This window comes from Aythya fuligula, chromosome 3 (genome assembly GCF_009819795.1).
Source record: "Aythya fuligula isolate bAytFul2 chromosome 3, bAytFul2.pri, whole genome shotgun sequence".
NCBI lineage: Eukaryota > Metazoa > Chordata > Aves > Anseriformes > Anatidae > Aythya > Aythya fuligula.
The window spans coordinates 77,713,737-77,732,686 of NC_045561.1; the positions used below are offsets into that span (position 1 = coordinate 77,713,737).

At 35.0% G+C, this 18,950-nt stretch overlaps 1 protein-coding gene across 2 annotated transcripts in view; it reads left to right on the forward strand.

The window, feature by feature from the left end:
- Nucleotides 1-18,950, forward strand: part of NKAIN2 (sodium/potassium transporting ATPase interacting 2) — a 595,502-nt gene that overhangs the window by 317,542 nt on the left and 259,010 nt on the right. For both annotated transcript variants that reach the window (XM_032185202.1, XM_032185203.1), the window contains exon 3: nucleotides 10,650-10,730. In XM_032185202.1, coding sequence (XP_032041093.1) covers nucleotides 10,650-10,730 — 81 coding nt within the window. The remainder of the gene's footprint in view (nucleotides 1-10,649; nucleotides 10,731-18,950) is intronic.

Here is an 18,950-nt window from a genome sequence, read left to right on the forward strand (position 1 = left end):
TTCTACACTGATCACTATGTACAAGCTGCAAAAGTCTGGGGCTTCAAATATTTAGGGTTTTATGAATGGACTAGAAAGCAGAATTTGGAAAAATTTTGTCATAGTAATTCAGTCCTCACACTGGGCAACCAAACAAACTCCAAAGCCACATAATTTTGATTTCTTTCTTCTTTCCTATTCAATAATAACATGAATTTAATAGCTGGTAAGAACTGATTAAAACAAAACAAAACAAAACAAAACAAAAAAAAAAAACACTAAGATGCTAGGGTAGGTTAATGTTTTATACTATTTCAAAGCCAGGTTTTCAGGGTTTTAGAACTTGTACAGCATTGATTTCTAGAGGTAGATCCTGGCATATTCTTGTTGGAACTGAAGTAAAGAGATGGAAGAGGATCAAAACAGCATTATTTACAGTACACTATTGTCTGACCAGCGCAAACTATGTCTTGAAAAACAGAGATATTACTAGAATTATGTGTTAAAGCAACCAATTGGAGCTCTGTTTAAGTGATAATTATCTGTATATTATTCTCCTGTTACTTGTGTTTAAGTCGTTTATATTTTGAAAGACTTCATAATCTCTACCACAAGTAAATAGAAGAAAGAATGAAAAAAAAATATATATATATATATATAAAAAGGAGAGTCAAATAAGAGGAAAAAAATCAGCTCATTTGTGAATATATACATACATGCATATGTGTATGTGTATGCAACTGGATGGATATGTACAGTGTTGCAGTAAATTGAGTATACAGATATTTGAAGTTGCTTCCTGCTGGTACGTTTCACAAAAATATATGATCAAAAGAAATACAGGAATTGAATGATGAGTGAAGCCAAACCAATTACATCTCTAAGTCAAAGAGATAAAATAAACATGTCCTATAAAAATTTCTACCTTACCTTACTTTCATGAGTACATAAAATGAACTTTGTTTAAAAGGACCATGAGCTTTAATATATATGGATTCAGAAGAATCAACCTCCCTCCCCCTCCCCCAGAGTGTTTGTAAACCCCTAGCCTGACATATTAAATTGATTGAACAATACTAAACTGTAAGTAATGTATTTCTATGCAGTTATTTTTATGTTTAGGCCATTCAACCTTAGAGTATAATATGAAAAGTAAACGTTATTTATCAAGAACAGAGTGACTGCACTGAGACAATGTTGTGCATCTTATGACAGCTGTGTGAATGGGCTGATACTTCTCTTAAGTTCTTCATGGAGTCTTTGAGTGTAGGTTTTGCATTTAGTGTGTAGGGCTATCGTTTAAGATTTTACAGTTAGATGCTGAAACAGAAGCTGAAAAACAAACAAAAGCAATGCAGTACCCAAAAGTAGTTGCCATATTAATGTTTCTTTCAAGCTTCTCCTCTAAAACCTGAAGAGCTTTGAATCCATGAAACAAAAAAATAAACAGATGAATTAATCAAGTTTAAGCAGTAATGGAGCATCAGTATGCTTAGGATACAAGAGGCAGTGGTTTGCAGAATATACCTTCAGTTTTCCCTTGTGGACATTTTACACTGTTGACATTTAAATTGTTTTGTTCTTTTTGTTTATGTGGAAAAAAAAAATGAGTACATATCTGCATAGCACACTGTGTTACTATCTCATTTTTGATGTCACAGGTCCAAGATTTTTAATGGGCTCTGTGACACTGGGAATTTTGCCTTGGAGGAATTTAGCTTTCCAGACAGCAGGGGTGGAGTAATCTGTGTCAGACGCTGAGAAATGAACTGAGCCCTGGAAGTGCTTTTCCTCTCAATTGACTGTAATGGGAATCTAGACACTGCTCAGAGGAGGACATCTGCATTGCAGACATCTAAATGTGGGCAGATGGATGCCACTGGCACATCCATGTGCTTTGTAGAAATCCAGCATGCAGTAGGAGTTGGAACTATGTCTTCAGAAAAAGTGAATCTCTTCTATGCATTCTATGTTTCTGACATGCAAGAAAATGAAAACAAATCAGAAGAAGGTGAAAGATAAAGGAAGGCCAGTGAGTGCCACACAAACTATAGCTCCCTGGGTGTTGGTAGACTGAGGGGTGAGTGCATGTCACAGCACTGTGCTGGGCCCTGGGCTGTCCCTTCACCCATTTGTAACCAGACCAGAACACACCTTAGCTTTCTTCTTGCCTTTTATGCTTATGAATCCTTCCCATACATATCAAGGTGAAAATAGAATTAATACATTCCCTATAAAATCAGGACTTGTAACTGAGTCCAAGAATCTTGAAAGTTAGTAGCCAGAAAGCACATAGCCAGTGGATGTACAGAAGACTAAAGGAAGAAATTTTAAGCAGCACTTGCTCTGTATCTGCAAGCAGTGATTGCTCAAGAGTAAAAAGCCAGTCCAACATTAATTTTATTTTGATAGTGACCAGTTCTGATATACTGCATCTTTCAGCAGCTTTCAGTAAGTTTTGGCAGAGGACAGTAATTGTTAAACTGTAATGTGAATGAAGTAAAGTATCAGAGGTTATTTTATTATTATTATTATTATTATTATTATTATTATTATTAACCTCAGGGAGCAAAGGGAAGGTGAAAATACATATTCATTTGTGACTGGTGAAAGGGTGAAAAGCCAAAACCTAGCAATGCTGAAGGGTTAAAATGTCTCCTGATAAACACAAGGAGACAAACTAGACTGTCATTTTAATTTGAGATGGAAAAATCCCATGACTCAGATAAGGATCCTACTAAATCAATTCACATTTGCTTAGCAACAGAAAGTCCTGAAGATGGATAGTGCTCTGACACTATAGCCATGATTAAAAATACAAATAAATAAATAAAATAAAATAAAATAAAATAAAATAAAATAAAATAAAATAAAATAAAATAAAATAAAATAAAATAAAATAAAATAAAATAAAATAAAATAAAGGAATGATCTAAGTCCTAATGATATGAAGAATTCAGTCAAGCAAAGTTAGTGCAAGCTGCGTGCCGTGACAACCAATAAGCAATGAAAAAATCCAGAGGATTATGTCATTCTGCTAAAGCTTCCTGGTACATTCAAGAAAGTGAATGATACTGAAGTTGGGCTGGTTGCACAAAGCCCTCTGCTGCCAGGAACATTGTTAGTTGTTGTCAAGGCTACTGGTTTTGGCCCTGAGCTCTCTCTCATTGAGGCTTGTAGGTAACTGCTGGGCAGGGAAGACTTTCATCTGGATCATTAAAAGCAGAGCATGGTTGCTCTTTTTGTTTGATTGCTGAAAGCAGTGGTTCTGCTTAAAGCAGCTGGTCCTCACGTATTCAATAACTAAATCTCTTCTGGGCATGAATTTTGCTCCCAAATTTGCGCTGAAGTCTGGCAGTGGTTTCTGAGATTGCTCTGCAATGGAAGCATCTCACTGATGACTGGCTCCTGCTGGCAGCTGGGGCTGCCCACACCCTCATCTGCTACATCAGTTCTCAGGGTAAAGACCCAGGCAATGCAAAAGAAACAGCAAAATGCAGTGCAGATTAAATTAGAGAATGGTGTCTAGTAAGTGGCCACTTAAGGTCAACCTGATTTCTGTAGTTGACGCCTCAGATAGGCGTCTCCCAAGGAAGCCTAGGTGAGGAGTTTTGTTTGTTCATTTGTTGTTGTTGTTGTTGTTGTTGTTGTTGTTGTTTTTTTTTTTTTTTTTTACTAGTTTCAGCAAAGTAGAAACGAAAGAGGCAGAACTTTTACTGATCATTTTTGAAGAGTTTCAAACAGGCAGTGCCACAGAACATTGCAGCAACAAAACCAACTACCTCTACCAGAGTTTTCTGTTTCAAGAGGGACTTTCAGAGATAAGCAAAACACCTCAAAGATTGATTGTTATCAAAGACTGAATGTTATCAATAAGTTTACACAGTCTGTTGGTTAACAGCAATTCTGAGTTCCACTTATTACCAGATTTTATGGGAAAAAAGATAAGTTTGAAATTGTATTTCTAAGTGATGTATCTTCCTAGCCAGGGGAAATTAAGAGAGAATAAATTCAGAAGCAAAGGTAATGATAATTGTGGACAGTTGTCACTATTTTATTGGAAAGAGATGCTCCTTTCCAGACATGCTGGGTTCAGGTCAATCTTTGAACTGCTCAAGTAGTGTTGCCTAGGTAACATAAACAATCAAATTTTTAATTCTTATAGTAAATGTAATTTCATTTTAGAAATGCAGTTAGGGTTTTGTTGTTGTTTTTCTGAATGGAGAACATAAGGGGTTTGGGGCATGATATTTTCAGCTTTAGAAGAGTCTAAAACTAAAATTGTGTACATTTGTAAAAAGAAAATAACTAGCAAATCACTAATCTAATCACAATAATGATCCTGTGTACTGCTGCCTTTGAATTCCACAAAGTAACATCCTCTAGGGCTGTAGCCATTGTATCCTTCAGTCAAATGTGATTGAAATTGACTCATATAACCTAAAATAATTTGGGAGCAAGAGAAATGTCATGTAAATGTACTGCAAAAAGAATGTTTACATTTCAAATGCTGATAGCTATCAGAGTTGCTCGCTAACTATAGATGGTAAGTACATGACGTATTTCTCTTTCATTCAAAGTATTAGAAGTAAGTTCTGGTAATCAGGTTTGTATCACAACCTGATTAAAAATCAAAAAGGCCAAGGGGAAGTGAGAAGTTTATGCTGATTCCATTTTACACATCTGGGAAAAGCAACATTCTCCATGTTAAGGAAAGTTTCATTTCCTTATCCCTATACCTTTCCCTTTATTTCACAAATCCTACTAAAAATGAATGTATTTAAAACAATTTTTACCATTTGCATTGGCTTGCTGGTATTAAACTTTCTGAGTAAATTTTCCCAGTAATTTTTCCTAGTTTTCATAGTACTTAATTTCATTAAAACCAGTCATAACCTTGCATGGTCTTTGTCTGCATGAAAGTTCTCTAAAAATGATAAACAATGAACCAAAGCTGCAGTTGTCCCACCAGAGAGCTCTTTCTGTCTGAGCTGCTCTTTGGGGGGTAAGTGCTTTATTTTTCCTTCAGCCAGTTGCAGGGTTCTTTAGGTGGGTCAGACTGTATGGGGCTGATATGTTTCCGAGTTGAGAGAGGTAAGCATGTCTTTTTCAGGTAACAACTAGTAGATTCTTTTAGAGTAAAGTGAATTATATATAGTAGTAGGTGCCTTTAGTGCATGCAGCTCTCCTTCAGGTGAGTAATTTTTAGAACATGCTTATGGATAGGAAGATGATGTTATTTTGCATGTTTGCTTTGTGGTTCTAGGTCTCTTACAATTTTTGCAGAATTATGGTGCTTACTGTGAATGTGACCTTATGCTTTCACCTGTATGTCAAATATTATTGAAGTTACAACCTTGGTGTTAAAGTTAAGGTAGCAGGGTTTAGGGGAAATGTATCATCTAAGTTCCCTGTGCCAGCAAGTATCTGAAAACAGCAGAAGTATGCATATAAGGTATAGTTTTTTTCAGGGTTAGCGATGGTTTCTTATATTTCTGGAGCTTTTTTTCTGCTGTTTTGCTGGCTGAGGAGTCTTTAGACCTTATAGCCTTCTAGATTTTTAGTGCTTGGAATTCCTTTAATAGAGAGATATTTAGCAGAGGTTGCTGGCTAACTTGTTTTTGGGATGTGGTGGGTACACTTCTGGTTTTGGGTTATATTTTAATCTCTAGATATATCAAGCCATTTGTGTAACTCTCCAGAAGATTCACAAACTGCTTCAGTATGCACTGCAAGGGGCTTGACCACTTAGGTACAGTATATACCAAGAGACTGAGCAGGGTCACCTTTTTTCTTCAGCCAAGGAAAGTGAAGGATTCAGTGAAGGATAAGTCTGCCAGGGCTGCTGTGCATTCATGTTCTGTTGGCACTTGTGGACCTGAGGGTGTTTTTTGTTTTTGTTTTCTGACTCTGGTCTCTGTGCTTGAGTCCTCTGCAAGGAGCTGTACTGTTTGCATGTCCATCACGGATATGACCTTCTCTTTTTGTTTCTTTTAGAAAGAAAATAGAAAACTTATTTTACCCCAAGCACTGCTACAGGCTGGGAGATAAGTGGTTAGAAAGCTCCTTGGCAGAGAAGAACCTGGGAGTATTGGTGGATAGTCAGATGAATATGAGCCAGCAGTGTGCTCAAGTGGCCAAGGCCAAGAGCATCCTGGCTTGCAAAAGAAACAGTATGGCCAGCAGGTCTAGGGAAGCAATTGTCCCCCTTTACTTGTCTCTGGTGAGGCTGCACCTTGAGTATTGTGTTTAGTTTTGGGCTCCTCACTACAAGAAGGACATCGAGGTGCTTGAGCAAGCCCAGAGAAGGGCGACGAAGCTGGTGAGGGGTCTGGAGAACAAGTCTTATGAGGAGCAGCTGAGGGAGCTCGGTTTATTCAGCCTGGAGAAGAGGAAGCTCAGGAGCAACCTTACCACACTCTACAGGTATCTTAAAGGAAGCTGTAGCGAGGTGGGGGTTGGTCTGTTCTCCCACGTGCCTGGTGACAGGACAAGGGCGTATGGGCTGAAGTTGCACCGGGGGAGGTTTAGGTTAGATATTAGGAAGAACTTCTTTACTGAAAGGGTTGTTAGGCATTAGAATAGGCTGTCCTGTAGAAGTGGTTCAGGTGCCATCCCTGGAGGTCTTTAAAAGACATTTAGATGTAGAGCTTAGTGATGTGTTTTAGTGGAGGACTTGTTAGTATTAGGTCAGCGGTTGGACTACTTGATCTTGGAGGTCTCTTCCAACCTAGATGATTCTGTGGTTCTGTGTAAAATCAGCTCTGTGTGATTCTGCGTATCAGGTGCAGTAGTGGGATACCTGGACCTTCAGTTCTTATGCCATAATTTTTCCTATTGGATTGTGAAATTAAATTTAGTCAGTTATTTGACCTTCATTTTTACCTTATTTTTACCTTTTAGTAAACTGGAGATAATGCAACTTAGCCAACTTTGAATGAAGTGTGAAGAGGGATGCATGCATTCTTAGTACTCTTACAATTATTTTATTACTCCAGTTCTCTGTTGTCCACCACACACACATACAAAAAAGAAAAAAAAGCGTCCTGTGTTATTTTGAGATTTTCAAATAGCAAACTTTCAGACTACATGACTACATAGTGTAAATAAATCATAAAGTAGATAGCTCTTGTAATCCGTTGTAGAGGGTTAATTTCTTTTTTTTTTTTTTTTTTTTTTTTCTTAAAGAATGACAAGCATATTCTGCCACATGAGATGTTTCTTTATATAATCTATTTTATGAAAAGAAATAGCTTTTACTGATTGGCTACAACTTTGGAAAAAAAAAAAAAAAAAAAAAAAAACCATTTAATTCTTCAGTCTTAGCCTGCAAGCTATACCCCTTTCCAGTGTGGATTTCCATAAAAATATTAAACATTGTTGTCATTGCTATGCCTCCTGTCAGTATCTCTTGCTTGTACAACTGTGTTCATCAAGGTTTTTGTCTTGTTGGTATGTGACTGCTGTAACATTGTGGTGGCTTCTGTCAGATAACACAGCTGTCTTGTCTCCTCTATGTCTCCCACATATGAGGAAAAAAAGAAAAAAAAAAAAAAAAAGAAATACAGCTATAGCCCTTTGAAGAACTCTTAAAAAATGTGTTTCTAATTAGATATATATAATAGAGAGTACCAGAGGGATTTGTTCATTGTCACAGACCTTCAGAGCTGAATTTCCTCAACAATTTGCTGAAGCACATAGACAACAAGAGACATTTGTGACTCCATGTGATCCAGAGATAAGAGAGAGGCTAGATCTGAAGCATCTGAAATAAGAAGCATCCTTGTATTTCAAGATAATTATACTCAGTGTTTATCCGCAGAATTCAGGCAACAAACACTTAATATATCTTTCCAAAAGGAAGCAGTTTAAAAAATACTTTTAAAAGTTATTTTTAAATCTTGTCTGTAGTCTAATAATAGCTGGTGCTTGTTAAAACAGTATATCTAAAAATCATATAGAAGTCAGATAAATTTGTCTTTTTCTTTTGTATGTGTGATAGACTATACAACAAGAAAAGTTTAATTTCTTCGTGTAAACATAAGACTGTCTGCCAGAACAGGCAGCTCCAAAGTCTGTTGGAGTTCTCTGCTGGTTCTCTGCTGGGTGTGCTGTGCATAGGGAGCTTTTTAATCAGTTGTTACTTACATGAAATGTGGCAAGTTGTTCTATGATCTAATGAAACTTTCCAGTGGCTCTCTTCCATGTTTTTCCCCATTTTTGTTGCATAATATCTCGTAAGACTTTATCTGTATGAGGACCTTAGTAGAGTTTCTCTCTATTCTCTAGACTTCTTTTCCTGAAACTTTGGATCGGGGGGGGGGGGGGGCGCGGGAATAATATAAGTCAATAAATAAAAATAAATAAAAAGTTAATAAATAAAAATTTACTTTTAGCCTTTTATCCAGCTTGCATAAAATTGTTCAGGAGCTCAGAAGTTATTTCAGGGGAACAGACATGAACACAGAATGTTACTTTTTAAGTCCTGTTTCTTTGGGAAACCAGCCTAAATGCAATACTTAGATTTTTTTCACTTTGAGAAACACAGTTATCTTCATCTAAGAAGGCATACTTGTAATAACTCCTTCAAAGTGTATGTGAACTTGTATATGACTTTAAGGTATGAAAGTAACTGGCAAAAAAATGGTTAGTTAAAAATGCTGAAATGTTAGGAAAAAGTTGATTTAAGGTTATTGAATCTGAATTAATATTTGTTTGATTTTTTTTTTTTCTCATGTTCTGGTAATTATGACACTCCATGTTAGATACAAAGTCAGGTGTACAATGGGCAAGTCTCAAGAAAATGAAATGTTCAGTATACTTAATTCCTAAGAGTTGGGTTTAAAAAAATAAAAATAAAAATAAAGATGTGTTAAGACCATGAATCTGAATTAAGTTCCTGTGTTTCAAAGTCCATTAATAGCCTACTTCTTAAGACTAAAAGTACTGTGAAGTCTTCATCCCTGTGGATATTCAGACCTCCACTGAACAAGCCCCTGTACAACTTGATCTATGCTGGCTGTGCTTTGAGCAGAGATTTGGACCACATGATATCCTTAGGGTCTCTCCTGACCTAAATAAATTTATTATTTGTGACCAAAGCTGTGGACAAGAAAGAGCTGCTCTATAAAGTATGTCAGCTGTATGCTTTAAAATACCTAATATAACTTCTTTGTAAAGCATTTTGAACCTTTAAAACTATGCTAGATTACATTAGATCAAAACAGTATTTATTATAGTTATCTAAAATCTATACTTGTTCTACCAAAGATTTAGGCTGATCAGCAATTATTTGGTTATCTGTAAGAAATAAGACACTGGAATAAGCCAAAATTTTATTTATGTTGGATCTCAGTTTTGATCTCCTGAGAAAGGACAAAATTGTATCTTTTTGCCAGTATGTAGAAAATTAAATGGAAAATGCCATGTTGAATGATAGACAATCTGATGTAAAACAGCACTTCTAAGAGAAATGCAAGAAGAATCCCGTATAGTTTGTTGCAGAATTGAGAGAATGAGATTTTCATTCATGACAAAAATGGTTTGACAAAGTCTAAAGTGTTGTCTGCTTATTCAGATGGTGCTATAATATAGAGGAGTGTAGAAAATTGCCAACAATGTTAAACGCAACTTGGAACAGTAGCTTGACAAAATTTAACCAGTCCATTTTGGAGAAAAGACAACCAAACTATAAGAATAAGCCTGTAAATACTCAAAAGTAATCGGTTGCTGATATAAAATGAGGAAATAGTCCTTGGCTATAATAGGTAGGGAATGGTACATTTCATATAATAGTTGTATTTCACACATATGCATGAATAGAATGAAATTAGCAAAAATACAGAATTGAATCATGAACAGCTAGAAGATAGCAGTGACAGTCATTAGAAAAATAGTTGTAGATTCTAAGGTTTCTTAGATGGATTAATTTGTCAAGGGAATTTCTCAAACACAATAGTAGCAATAGCAGGTCAAATTTTACATGAGATCCTCCAGAATTACAGCAGGGAAATTTAGTTTTCAGTCCTAGCATATAAGACCTTACAAATAAAAATAAATAAATAAATGATAAAAACAAACAAACAAATAAGAAGTCAAATATGTGAATAAGTTCAGCAAACTGAACAAGTATTAAGTATGGATACCTATACTATACACTGTAGTTAAAAAAAAAAATAATAATAAAAATAAAATAAAAATATTAATTTAAAACAGTCTGCTCCTGAGGGCGATTAACAATTTTGAATCATGGTTTGGAATGCCACAAAATATATTGATGTAGTCAGCTGTCATGGCCTAGGGAAATCACTCCATATTTTTTAGAATACCACAAAATTTACCAAAACAGATATATTCTTGATAATAATGGATCTGTACTTCTCGCATATCATTGATATTACATGTCTGTCTTAATATTGCAATATTTTCCATTTAAACAACAATAAGAGATCTGGATCAGTCTCAAATTTGAATGCCAGTTCTATTACTTGTTTTCTCAGATAGAGATTTTCTTTTGTGACCAAGGGTTCGTTAGTTCACACTATACTGTGGCTGTAAAAGAGAAGTATTTATTCTTGATTCTCTTTTTTATGCACCATATTTATATTTATAATCCGTTTTTGACTTGGATAGTTTAACAGTAAATTTAATTCTCTCTTCCTCCCCTACAGTATGCTGTCTGGTTGATCCTTTGGGTTACATGGAACGTGTTTGTTATCTGCTTCTACTTGGAGGCTGGAGACCTTTCAAAGGTAAGTTACCATCAGATACGTTTAAGCCATCAGCGTTGTGTTAACATGCTCCAGTTTAAATGCTGTTTTCTGCTTTACTCACTGTCTTGGTATTATTAAAATGAAGGTAGTATGATCAAAGTTTGGAGTATTCTGAATATGTTAGAAACTGTAGTTCTAGACAGTTACAGGCACCTTCTGGTGCCCACAACAACGACATACCTTTTAAAGGAAAATTGTCTCGTTTTTTTTTCCCTTCTCAATAATTATGTAATACAAATTTCACTAGGGTGGGAGACACTAACTGCTGATTTCACAAATATAAAAGGTTACAATGTCAAGGGTAAATAATATATATACATACATTTTTGGTACCATTCAGCTTGCGGTTACTTAGCTGGACTCTTTCCAGGGTTCTTCCACCACAGCATAATAACTGTAACACAAAGTATCTTTCATTAAATTAAAATGTAAGTGCAAGAATAAATTGCTATTTGGCTACAGCAATGTTTTTTAACTTTGTTATTCTGGTAGGAATGTTATAACTGAAGATTTATATATAGTAAAAATCTATGGGGGGGGGGGGGGGGCAAAAAAAAAAAAGTGTATTTTCTTAGGATAGACATATTTGTAGTGTTTTATTGATACCATAAGTGATAATATGTAAAGTGGTATTTGGTATTGGCTCAAACCAACATCTCAAATCAAAACTGCTGCTTTCTAAGGTGTTCCCATAGGGCTGGAAAAATGGTGATATAAAAGATCATCAGTGGTAACAAATTATTTCGTTAAAGTAATAAACTTTGCTTGAGTCTAAACATTCCATTCCACGCTGAGTTATACTCAGAATGGTGTGAACTGACCATCAAGGAGAATCCCACTTGTGAAAGAGATCACATTCACCTCTCAACTCATATATTTAATTACCTTTTCTGATTAAAGAGTGTTTAGCCTAACTGTAAATTACACATGTAATTCTCTGATCCTTTGTGAGTTACTGAAATACTATGATGCAGAAAGTTAGGCAAAATTATAGGAAGAATAAATGAAGCAAAGATAATTCCTTACTTGTATTTTCTATCAAATCACCCCCAAAGTGCAAAAATTACTAAAGAGTGGGATCTTTCATCCCCATGTTGTCTGTTTCTTCAAAAGATAAAGACTTCAAAAGGGTAAGAATTTCATTTCCTGAGGTGTAAAATAATGTTCTGCAGGTAAAACAATGTTACACTTTTTTTTTTTTTTTTTTTGGTTTTATACCTTCAGAGAAGACCAGTCTCATTATCTTGGCAAAAACACAGCAAATATAAGAACCTGCACACAATATATTTTATTGGATTAAAATGCTTTCTGTATTAAGTGAACTGATCTTTGTAACAAACTCGGCACCTATTGTGGCGTTACACTCAACCCAGTCCATTCTCTTCCCATCTGTTCATTTCAGCCACCTGAATTGCTTAACTTGTAAATGTTATCATGTCTGGGGAGGTGAAAAGGGATGGGAAGAAAAAGAGAAAGTAGAAACAGCTGTTTGATCACTGCATTTTAGTGGGTGTAAAATCAGTTTAATAACATTGGTAAGTGCTGTTTGGAATAAAGACAGGCTAAATGACAATACCTACACCTGGAATTGTTTTTTTTTCTCTGAAGACTAAGATTGTGTGATCTAGAATGTTTCCCAAACAACCATATGGTCCAGGCTTATATTTGGCTGCAGTTAAACTCTTTATTTGGTCTATAGGGGTAACATTTATTTTAGTGATATTCACTGCTTTGAAACATCCATTAGAGTGCATTTCTTCCACTTTGGCTGGTTTTCAGACCACAGCACTACTGAAGAGAGGAAGAGAAGCAAAAGTACCTAAAAATGGATTCAAGAAACGGGTACAGGTTGACTCATCTACAGAAGGCCTAATTCACATATGGAACAACTGTCTCTTCTCTCTTTTAGCTGTGGGTGGTACACCAAAACTTCCCTAGATGATGAAATCTTTTGCGAGATCTAGGGCCTAGAAATAGGTGTACAATGGAAAGGTACACAGCTATTTGGATGGACCAAACTTATCCTCATATTCTATATCCTTCAGAGGTTCCAACTGTTTTATATAAGTAAGCATCTAACAAAATTTTTACCTTTATAAATGTTTCTTAGTCACATATACGGATCTTGCACTGAATATTCTTTGTTATTTATATTTCCATCTGTGAATAACTGCAACTTCAAATCTATGATGTTATTCCTGTGTATTTTTTTTTGTGTGTGTGTTTTTGAAATGGCACAAAGAACCTTGATAGAAGCTCCAGGTCTGAATTGATTATAAATAGAGAATAAAAAATAACCTTTAGCTAAGTACCAAAGGGATGCCTCTGAGGTTCTAAACCATAAGAGAGGATCCTGTACAGCACAGTTTTAGGAATTGATAGGTTAAATTACAACCTAATGATAGTTCAGCTGGGTATAGTTTATTTTATATGTATAATTTATACCTTTCTACCAAAATAAAAGGACAGAAAAGCTTTTTTTCTTCCCCTGAAGTTTTGAGAACAGCTTTTTTTTTTTTTTTCTGTGTCTGTACATTAACTTCTGTATCATCACCTCTGGATACAATGAAGAGAACATATTGTTATTATACCTTATTAATTGTTATTATACCTTATTAAAAAAGGCTTGTTTCATCCCTTCTAAAATTAGTTGTGGGTCATGACATTTTTACAGGTTCTCATTATGACAATGAAATGGGCCTTCTAAGACTCAAAAGATTTTAGAACTATGACATAGTCAACAAGTGACTGAAGAAGATCAAGGATTAATAGTAAACAGCCATGTAAATCAATGGTACAATATGCACCATTACAGTCATATATACGTTGTGGAAAATTGCATCACACACCAACCGTGCCTCAACCATAGAAAATACTTGTCTTTGCTGATACTCTTTCACAGAAAACTCGATAACTAATGGATGAGAAAGATTGAAACAAAGATAACAGTTGTTCTTAACCTAAATTATTATGTGCATCTGCGAATGAATGTCTAGAAAACCTACTTCTGAGACTTTTCAGTATTACACTTCAGTAGTATTTAATTAGTCTACATGTTTTGCTTGCTGGTGATTGCTATTCTCAGTGTAAGAAGGAATTTATGCTTTCAGGATTTCTGAGTGGTCATATTAATTTTGGCCTATGGCTAAGTAAATGTAACATCTGAAAAGTACAACCTCTTGTCCCGGATGAGACATGTGAAGTACACTAGTGAAACAAAAAAGGAAAACACAATAGGAGGCATCTCTGAGAAACTGTGATATTTCAATGATTTGTTTAAATATATCAAGAAAAGACACAAGGAGCGCTATATTCAGGTATCTTGGAGGAGGAAAAAAAAAAAAAAAGGAAAAAAAAAAAAAAAAAAAGAAACCACCAAAAAGTTAAGTCTATCTAGTACTTTTGACCTTCAGGCATAGTACTTTTGACCTTCAGACAAAACTCCTGTTTGCTTCTATATGATTCATCTGCAACCTCTGATTAGACCCTCCATAGAAAGAGTATACTGCAAATGAAGAAATATCACTCTTGCTTCAAGGCACTAATGATGTCTGTAGATTCCACAAGCAGAAAAGAGGCAGAATAAGAATTATCGAACTCCCATTTTTAGTTTAAAAATTAAAATCAGTATACATATTTTTGCTGGGGAAAAAAAAAAAAAAAAGTGACTAAGGTAGCACAGATCCCAACACAAGTCACAAGTGCAGGTATGAAGAGGGGCGGCTGTTGTCAGTTACTGGGAGCCAAAACAGTGACTGGATTCATAGTGCTGGATGAAAGAACCAGTTCTAATGAGGGGCAGAACAGCCCTTGGTGCACATGCTCCCAGCTTTATCCCAGCACTTTTGGCTCTCCTTGCATGCAGCCCTACCAGTGTGACTGGATCCAAGAGCTTTCCTCTCACTGCCACCTGGCTGAGGTGAGTGTTGCTTTTCTGTAGTCCCCACAGTTTTATGTAAACGTGACCAAAAACATGGTTTTTTTAAAAAAAAAAAAAAAAAAAAAAAAGATTCCTGTTTGGGTTGCATCAATAAGACGTGTCTTATTTTTACCAGATAACATAGAAAGGCTACTTTTAATGTTTTAAACATAAGCTTGTACTTATATGACTTGTAACATAAAAGTTAAGTGTTTGAAAGTCAAACACTCTGGTAAAAAGAAATGTCAAAATTAGTTTCTTGTATAAGAGCAATTTATCTTTCTCTCTACCTTCATTTTTATATAGCTCTTAATTACGCAGTCACAAGTGTATTTTCTTTTCTTTCTTTTTTTTTTTTTTTTTTTTTCCACAGTCTTTTCCTTAATCTCTCTGCAGCATGGCCTATTTTAGAAACAAATCATGTTTGGGAACTAAGGAATGCTGCATCCCACTCCATGTATTGCAGTAGTTAGAAAAAGATTAATAAAAAGACAGGGGGAAAAAAAAAGTGTTTTTCTTACTGTGTACAGCCATTACCCATTATGTATTTTGTTTTCTTCTCATTGGTCAGTATGTGATTTATTTCCATGCTTCACAGAAGTAATCATGTACTTCAACTCCACTCTGAAAACATGTAGTATATTGTGAAAGTTTACGTACAGAGCCATGGCACCTAGAAACCCAGACTACAGTGGCAATAGTGTGTACAGAGCTCACCATATGTAGTCAAAGTTCAGTCCCTTGTGAATTCAGCACTCCTTCTACAGATACCAGTTGCAAGTTTACTCTTTAAAAAAAAAAAAAAAAAAAGTTAAAAAAACAGTAATCGCTAATTTGCATTCAACTGCGGTTACATCCTTTGCTGTATTTCCCTGAGTTTTATCAGGTTGATCAGCAGCATGAAAGGATAGGGAAGATTACAGAAAATAATAAATTTCACTTAAAAGTGAAAATATTAAATATGGTACAAAGTGAATGTATTGTAGCTATTAAAATGTAAAGTAAAAAATATGCAACTATTTTGCTTTCTGCCAGAAGCTTTAAGGAAAATCAACTGTTTCTGAACACATTTTTGCCTACCCACTTGAAATATCTGGCAAATATAAGATAACTTATAGCCATAAAATCACAGGCTAAATCAGATTGTAAAAGTCCTCTCCAGGTCACTCAATCCAGCCACCTTCTCAGAGCAGCACTAACTTCAAGGTTAGATCAGGCTGCTCAGAGTTTTAGTTTAGTTTAGTTTTAGTGAGACAAGTTTTTAAAATCTCTAAGGCTGGGAATTTCACAATCTTTCTCCTGATATTCAGATGAAATTTCTGTTTCTACAATCTTTGACATTGCCTCTTGTCCTTTCACTGTGTACCTCTGAGAAGAGTCATGTACTTTCTTTTCTAACATCCCTCTTAGTTTTTTAACTGAAGTTGAGTTCTTCAGGTTTCTTTTTGTCCTTTTTTTATTTGAGATGTTATTTCTAGCCATACAGATTGGTGCACATGACAAGGAGAGAAAAAAAAAAAATAATTAACTAATTATAATGTAATAAATAATCAGTTCACTTTTCACAATTTTACTTACTTTATTATGGGAGAAAAAATAAGGGTTTTTATATATATGTTAAGCTATATAGCAGCTTAAGTAAAATGTGGAAAGATAAAGGTTATCCTTGTTATCTGGAAGAAGTATTAATACATTTAAAAGAAAACTAGTATCCTTAGTTCAAAGATGTTTTGAATTATATCAACATTTATGTTGTCTAACATTGTATTTAGGGAAATCCTGAAAACATTGCATAAAAACTTGCAGCCAAATACATTGCTGAAATATGTAACTTTTCCCCTTTTCTGTTGAGGTTAAGTATGAATCAGGAAGATTAACCAAATAGCGGTAAAGGCTCTTCAGTAACTAACATTCAGCAGGAGCAAGACAATATAATGGCATTGCTAGGGGACAGTCCTGGGGACAAAGAGAGCTCTGGGGTTGCAGAGGCAGGAAGCACTACTGGAGAAAAGGAGGGGTATGGAGAGAGCTTGCTGCTGTTTTATCACCTGCAAGTATTACCCACTATATAGCTGAACTGCAAGTGTCTGATTTCCACATCATGAAAGCAGAGTAACAGACACAAGCAAGAAAAGTAGGATTCTCCAACTGCCAGTGTACATACACTGAGATTAAAATCAGTGTTTTCATACTCACAGTTATTGTTCATGGTAAAGTAAGGCTAGAAGAGGCTTCAGTTTATAGTTAACCTATTCTCCTGCCTCCAGCCATGTTCAGCAACCAACCTGGACTATTCCAGCATCTGTTGGAAAAGATCTTAAGGATGAGCTAAACAGTTTAGAAATACATGTATACCCACAGCTGACATTTATGGATTAACTATTTTTCACTACCTTTCCATTGGTGACCTGAGATGTTAGTCTAGGACTAGCCAGATATGGCTGACTTTTAGTGGCTACACTGTAGTCTGTCTGTTCTCTTCTATTCCATTGGACAACACTAATGGGAAGAGAAATGGTTATAGAAGTTCTTGCCAACAGGGAAACAGCATCAACTATTCATTGCTAGTGGAGATAAATGGAAGCGGTGGGAGGAAATATGGGGACCATGTTTCTTTCCACCAGTCCATTTGACTCCATCATCTTTTCTAGCAAAATGATAAGGAACAACAAGGATCAGGCACCTGCTAGTATTTTTCTACTTCAATATCCAAACAATGGCAAGCACACATCCACCTGTCTGACTTTCATATGCCACTGCTTGGATTGATATTTTCTAGCTCTGAAGTGCAGTTTATATCCATATGCAAATTAACTGCAATAATGCAAATTACTTCAGGATATGATTTGCATAGCTTGTCATTCTTGATGCTTAAAAAACATTCTGTCTATGAGTGCTGAACACTTTAAGCGGCTAGTATACTGTGATTTTAAAGGGACAGTTTGAAACCTTGATGAAAATGATGAAAGAAAGAAACAAAATAAATGGGTCATTCATCCTCAGTGCAACTCAGCTGTAACAAAGCAATGAACTTGGCAACAAGGTTGAACTTGCACTAGTTACAAATTCATTTGACATTACTTCATGTCAATTAGTGTAATTGTTATACTGCTTTGATTTCACATTTACTAATTATTTTTGTACGGTGGTGGTTGTTAACAGTTAAATGTCAATGTTGCACATACTCTAATAAAACAACCTGCAGGATGTTTAATTTTGAACATATTACCTTCCTTGGATGTTGTTTTAACAGATGTCCTGTTAAGATAACACAGAAATTAAATTAGTTTTCAACTCAAAACATCTGGTTAACTTTGTAGGTAAATGCCTTTGAGCAGTAAATCTGACCAGGGTTTTTGGATAAATAGCTATCAGAATGTTTTAAGTAAATGACTTTATTTTTTCACTTCTATTACTCAGGGCAGATTTGACATGCTTGATCATATATCTAACAGATGAAAATTGAAAATAGTGCTGGCAACCAGCAGTGTTAGGTTATTCTGAGGGTAGTTTCATGGGTAGATACTATTAAGCATGCTTATGGTTTCAGATAATTTAGTTTTGCAGCAATTTTTAAACATCAAGATCTTTACCAGCTAGAAGATAAGTGATTATAAAATTTAAACTGCTTATTACTGTAGACATAGCATATGGTAGGAAACATTCAGATAAAGTGGAATTTTTCATCCCTTTAACAGTGAAACAAATTGTGATAAAAAATCATTCATAGTATAGAAAAGTATAAAATATGATTGTATAGATTTTTCTTATTGTACAAAGTTTATCTTTTAAAATTCTGGCTTATATTTTTGGTTTAGTTCACAAATAAATATACATGTGCATATCAATTCTTATATGCACACCTTTCTCATACATCTAGTATTTACTGCACTGAATACAAGAACATATTAAAATGAGTAAGTGTAGTGACTGATAAGATTATCATACCATATGATAATTTACATATATGTGTACATGTTATGGAAATATTGTACACGTGTATGGATTAAGTACCTTAGTTATACTGTTAAGATCTGTAAGCACATATTTTAGCATATGCCTTATAATTGCATATATTACAGTTATATGGAAACTTTAGTATATATTTAAAGGCAATGCCATGAAGATTCTTTCAAATACTAGAACTAAGACATTGTAGAAATACATGTATATAGATATATTTATGAAATTATTTTTAATATTTATTAATTATATTGCAGTACCATCTAGTGGCCCCAACTTGATATCAGGGTGCCATTATGCTATGAGCATAATATAAT